Source organism: Gekko japonicus, unplaced genomic scaffold, assembly GCF_001447785.1.
Source record: "Gekko japonicus isolate JY-2015 unplaced genomic scaffold, Gekko_japonicus_V1.1 scaffold7640, whole genome shotgun sequence".
Lineage (NCBI taxonomy): Eukaryota > Metazoa > Chordata > Lepidosauria > Squamata > Gekkonidae > Gekko > Gekko japonicus.
The window spans coordinates 1-6,164 of NW_015177267.1; the positions used below are offsets into that span (position 1 = coordinate 1).

At 43.1% G+C, this 6,164-nt stretch overlaps 1 protein-coding gene across 1 annotated transcript; it reads right to left on the minus strand.

Annotated features, from left to right (window-relative positions):
- Positions 1-3,854: 3,854 nt before the first annotated feature.
- LOC107124899 (olfactory receptor 1020-like) lies at positions 3,855-4,811 on the minus strand. Its single transcript, XM_015428400.1, has one exon. It carries the CDS (start codon positions 4,809-4,811, stop codon positions 3,855-3,857), a length of 957 nt encoding a protein of 318 aa, XP_015283886.1.
- Between the last annotated feature and the right edge of the window lie 1,353 nt (positions 4,812-6,164).

Sequence of the window (6,164 nt, forward strand, 5' to 3'; positions counted from 1 at the left end):
TTTATTTTAATTATCTATTCCAGAAAGAAGATTCATGGTTTCAGCGATAGATTACAGAGGTAATAACAGGAATTAATAAGCCTGCTGTTTTCCAGAACATCCCAGAACCTACACAAATTAGAGGCATTTCCAATTTGATCGGTTAGCTGTGTTGCTGATGGGGAAGTCCAAAGGGTAAGTGACCCTTCTCCTCCATAGGTTTTAGATAGGGAGGATGGCCTATCGATATACATTTTATCCTTTCTCCAAGCAGCATGGTTCCGTTCTGTCCTTCCATTTTGCCCTCATAAGAACATAAGAGATGCCAATGTTGGATCAGGCAAAAGGCCCATCCAGTCCAACATTCGGTGTCACACAGTGGCCAAAAATACCAGTTCCATCAGGAGGTCCACCAGTGGGGCCAGGACATTTGAAGCCCTCCCACTGTTGACCCCCCCCCCAAGCACCAAGAAGACAGAAAATCACTTGCTCCAGAGTCCCTATCTATACCTTGTGGCTATAAGCCACTGATGGACCTCTGCTCCATATGCCTATCTAATTCCCTTTTGAAGCCATCCATGCTTGTAGCTGCCACCACTTCCTGTGGCAGTGAATTCCATGTGTTAATCACTCTTTGGGTGAAGAAGTACTTCCTTTTATCCGTTCTAACCCGACTGCTCAGCAATTTCATAGAGTGCCCACGAGCACTGTGAGAAAGGTTTGGTTGAGAGAAAGTGACCGCCCAAGGATCACCCAATGAGCTTCATTGCTGAGGGGGTCTGCCAGGTCCTACTCTATGTTGCTCCTCTAGAAAGCATTTATCTTTATATTATAATGTTTTCAATTTTGGGGGGATGACTTGAACTTCTTCAGCTTGGTTTCTGCCATTCTAGTTTACTTTAAAAGCTCACCTGAAAGAGTCCGCTAGCTGCACTGATGCCAATAGCTTTGCAAACTATTCTCAATAAAACTAAATCAGAGTTCAGTGGTACCGCACTGTGTTCGTGTCTATAGAAAGGACCCCTCTCCATTGCATCCCTTCACTAGGAATTATCGTATACCTGCTAGGAAAATGGAAACCATCTATTAAAATCTCTATCTTAAAAACTAAAACAAGAAAAGTGGTTTGGGGGGCAAAAACATGTTTATTTTATTTACAGAATCTGTTTTTCACCATTTTGCTATCACAGGGGTGACCAAGGCAGATAACAATTTAAACATACCACATAAAATCAGATTTTAAAATCATTAAGCCCCCTCCCAAACCACACATCATTAAAACAATTGAAAAACAGAGCTAACATAGATACAAAGACCTAAAAACTGCAACTAAAACGTTGGCCAAGAAGGAGGAATTCGTGAGGGAATGCCAAAGGAAACAAACAAGTCTTCACCCACTGGTGGAAGATGGCAACAGAAGGGGACAGACGGATCTCCCAGGGGAGAGAGTTTCAGAGTGGGCAAATTGAAAGAGCTGAGAAAAGGAAAAGTTACATTATAAACCATAGCTAAGAAATAAGTCTTGCTAAACTATACTGTATCATTCTTCGATAGCACTCTTTTTTCTGTAATCCCATTCTGGAAAAAGCCATGGAAAAGAAGCGGTCTTCAGACTCACCCACTAAACTTGGCACCTCTTCAGCCTGTGCCTCACTGAAGGTGCAGCTTCAATCTGTCATTTACAAGGGATAATAAACAGTCTAAGGAAGTGTTCCTAGAGGACGATGTTCTACCTGGTTTTGTGATCTCTTCCGTCAACCTTATTGATTGCTTATGGGATTCACAGTGGGACTATTTTTCAAAAGGCTGCTTAATACACTGGCAACCTGCAAGTTCTTTTTTTTTTAATTTAAAAATATTAAGGGGAGGCATAAAGAAAAAAGGGAATAGGGAAAAACCATAGGAAATACAATTACCAAAAACACAATGTAAGGGCAATTTTACAGATATTGAGGACATTCCTAGATCAGAATACATGTAAATTAAAAAAAAATACATAGCATAATAGCGTACCAGATATATAACACTATATATATGGCCTAATGGTGTAAGAATGTAGCTTAAAATATATGTCACAAGAGGGGGACCCGCGATACTCACGGGGGGGAGAAGAGCTCTGACTCCTCCATCCCCCCCACTCGATCTCCCCGAGTCAGTGGCGGCGGAGGCGAGGCCGGTTCCCCCCCCACCCCGCCCGGCTCTGACCCGGCCGGGCTCCGGCGGCGGCGAGGCTGGTCCTCCCCCCTGGCCATATAATGTCCCAATCCACGCACTCAGGGCTATTTTTGGGCAGGAACGCACAGGAACACAGTTCCAGGTCGCTCCCAAGTTGGCCATGCCCAGCAGGAACTCATTAGCATAATAGGCCACACCCAACAGCAGAAACGCATTAGGATTGGTGTTGGCTAATGTGCTTGAAACTGTATTTTATTTGTATTGTGCTGACGTATGTGTGTATGGAATGTACTTGCATTTGTGTATGGGTTTTGGAAATGCTGTGTGGTTTGCTTGCTTTGAGTCTACCTGCATTTGGAAGCTGCTGTGCCAATATGCTAATGAAGACACACACATACCTACCCATCCTGCCTTGGGAACAAGAAGGCATTCTCCATTATGCTCAGCAAAGAGAACTCTTTGAAACAACAGGTTTTTCACCATAAAGGAATCCAGCTACAGAGTGTTCCCTACGCATGCATAGGGGACGCTCTGTCACTTTCGGGGGGATTTAAACATCCCCCCGAAATTTTTTTCAACTTTTTGGATTTTTGTGCACACGTGGGGACCGCCTCACGTGTGAACAAACCTCCCCCTCTCCCCCCCAAGTGCCCCCGGAGCGCACTCACGGGAGCAACTTCGCTATTAGTATATAGATAATAACATAAAAGATCAATATAATGACCTACTGGATATATTCTACCACTTTCTCATATTGTATTTTCATTTTTATCTTATCGCAAATTCTTGAACAATACTGATTACTGTCTCTGACCTGTTGCTAATGGCAGGGGAGTGGAAAAAGACTGGAATTTTCAATCACGTTTATGTCTATTGGCCATATAATGTCCCAATCCATGCAATAACAGTTGATGTATGTACTCTTCTAATATTATTAATCCCTACATCAAATGGGTTTAGTACCTTTATTTGTCACCAACCGTCTTAGTGGCTCCTCTTACAAAATGGGATGTGAACAAGTTCTGTTTTGATGACAGTGGATCATTTCAAATAACATAACATAGAGACTTGTACAATAGTTGTTAAGATCCTTCGGGGTCAGAGCGGTATATAAATTGAATGTTAAATAAATAAATAAATAAAATCCAGACATAGTTATGTGGCATGTTACATCCCATTGACTTAAACGCAAGACATTTACAGTTCAATTCCAAGCAGAGTTACATCTTCTATGTCCATTGAGGTCAATGAGCTTGGAAGGGTGTGAATCTGTTAAGGACTTCACTGCCAAGCAGGTGCTAAATTATCACATTGACATCAATGGGACATAATTGTACTAAACATTGGTTTCAACAGTACTCATCATTTTATTTGTTCATTTAAAATACCTATATATCAAATATAACACCCTTCTATAGTTAAGGTTCAAGGTTTCCCCAACCAGGTGAAATTTTCACAGATTTTACAGTATAATTTTTAGATGTTTTCATATTAAGGGAAATTGAGGGGGGGCTTCAACAATGTTAACTCACACAAAACACCAGGTTTAGATGGCTTAACAACTGATTTGTTATTAATCTTTGTAAAACGTTTTCTTGCAACCCATGGTAGTCAATTTAAAATTGAAAAGGAAAAAAATTAGACTTTTTCAATGAATTTGATTTTATTCTTGGGGGGGTCACATTTTTCAGCTGCCAACTCTATGCCAACCACTTGTTCTTACTAAGGGCTCGCCGAACTGCTCCCTGCACTTCCTTATTCCGTAAACTGTAGATCAGAGGATTGAGCATTGGAGTAATGATGGTATATAGCACAGCAACCAGGCGGTCCTGCTCCATAGAATGGCTGGAGGAAGGGCGCAGATAGGTATACATGACAGAGCCATAGAAGATGCTCACCACAGTGAGATGGGAAACACAGGTGGAAAACGCCTTGATCCTACCCTGAGCTGAACGGATTTTCAGCACTGAGAAGACAATGAGGATGTAGGAGAGAAGAATCAGACCGAAAGCCCCAATCATGATACCCCCAGAGATGTTAAATGTCACCAACTGGCTAACCGATGTATCAGAGCAAGAGAGTTTTAGGAGAGGAGGAATGTCACATATGAAGTGGTCAATTTCATTGGACTGGCAGAAGTCGAGGGAAAAGACCAAGGCTGTGTTGACGATGGAATTGAAGTTTCCAATAGCCCAGGAACATACCACGAGTCCCCAACATACTTTCTGACTCATGAGAAGGGTGTAGCGCAGTGGATGGCAGATAGCTGCATAGCGGTCATATGCCATAGCTAAGAGAAGCACACACTCTGCACATCCTAATGTGCCAAAGAAATACAGTTGGAGTGCACATCCTATGAAAGAGATGGTCTTGTCTCCCAGCAAGAGGTCCCACAACATCTTTGGGGCAGTGGTGGAAGTATAGCAGATCTCAATAAAAGACAGATTGCCCAGGAGGAAATACATGGGAGTTTGGAGGCACTGATCTATCCGGATCAATGATATGATGGCAAGATTCCCTGCCAAAGTAAAGAGATAGACTAATAAACCAAGAGCAAAGAGAAGAGACTGTTTCTTTGGATCAACAGAGAATCCCAAGAGAACAAACTCTGTGACACTGGTCTGGTTCTGTTTTCCCAGAGGCTTGATGAAGTCCATCTTCATGTGGGATAGTGGCCCTCCTTTGGTTTGAAATGGGTACAGTGGTCTGATTTCTAAATGCTGGCAGTTTCATAAAGAAAAAAAGAGACACTCGGCAATCAATTTTTATTATTATTCACTTTCATTAAGGAATATACTTTTAACATTCAATTTTACATTCAGAAAGCACAAATGCATCATGTACGCTGTGGAAGAGGGCGGACTACGGTCTATTGGTGGGCCAGTGTCCTATTTCCAGTGAACCAGTTAGCTCTTCAGACACTTTAATTCTTGAACCGAATCAACCTTGGCTCGACCCTGAAAAGTACTTGAGTGCATTCTCAGACTCATTTAACAAATGGCCATTATTGATATCTACTGAGCTTTTTATTATAATGAATACTGGTGAATATGTGTATTTCCCAGCACAGAAACACAGAAAGACACATTATGCCAAGGGCGTAGACTTTCCAATTTCCCGGGGGGGGCCGGGGCTGGGCCAGAGGCATTGCTAAGTCATTAAAAGAACTGGGACCCAATGACATCATAGGGAGGAGCTAGTGACATCACAGGCCATGGTCACTATCTATGAAGGTGGACCCATGCAGGATTTAGGGATGGACTCCCCAGAAATTTCGGGAGGTCTGGGAACTGCCCTAGCAATGACCCTGGGCTGGGCTAACCCCAGGAACAGTTGCCTTCTTAGCACACTGCTTAGAAACTTAGAAAGCCCCACACACACCCCACACTGGAATAAGAACATAATATCAGGCCATACCACATTGCAATAAAGCCCCTACAACTGTATACAGAAATACTGAGCTTCCCTACCATTTGCCACAACTAGCCCACCACACAACCAGGATCAAGACTCCTAAGTGAACCAACAGACAGGCATACACTCGTTTGAGAAACTGAGTATTACATTACAACACCTCTGGAACATTACAGATCAGTAGAGGGAGCACTGCACAGTGGTCAGAGTTGCAGATTGATGTGGGGAGACCCAGGTTTGTATTCTCACTCTGCTGGCTGAGTGACCCCGGGCCAAATCTCCCCTTCTCTACCTAACCTACCCCACAGGGTTGTTGTGAGGGTAACACACACACAATTTTAGTAGGAGGGGCTGAGAGAATTCTGACACAAACTGCTCTTTTTCAAGAACGGCTGTGCCAGAGCTTGTGACTGACCCAAGGTCACATCAGCAGGTGCAAGTGGAGGAGTGGGGAACCAAACCCGGTTCTCCCAGATTAGAGTCTGCACACTTAACCACGACACAACCAAGATCAAGACTCCTAAGTGGACCAACAGACAGGCATACACTTGTTTGAGAAACTGAGTATTACAGTACAACACCCCTGGAACATTACA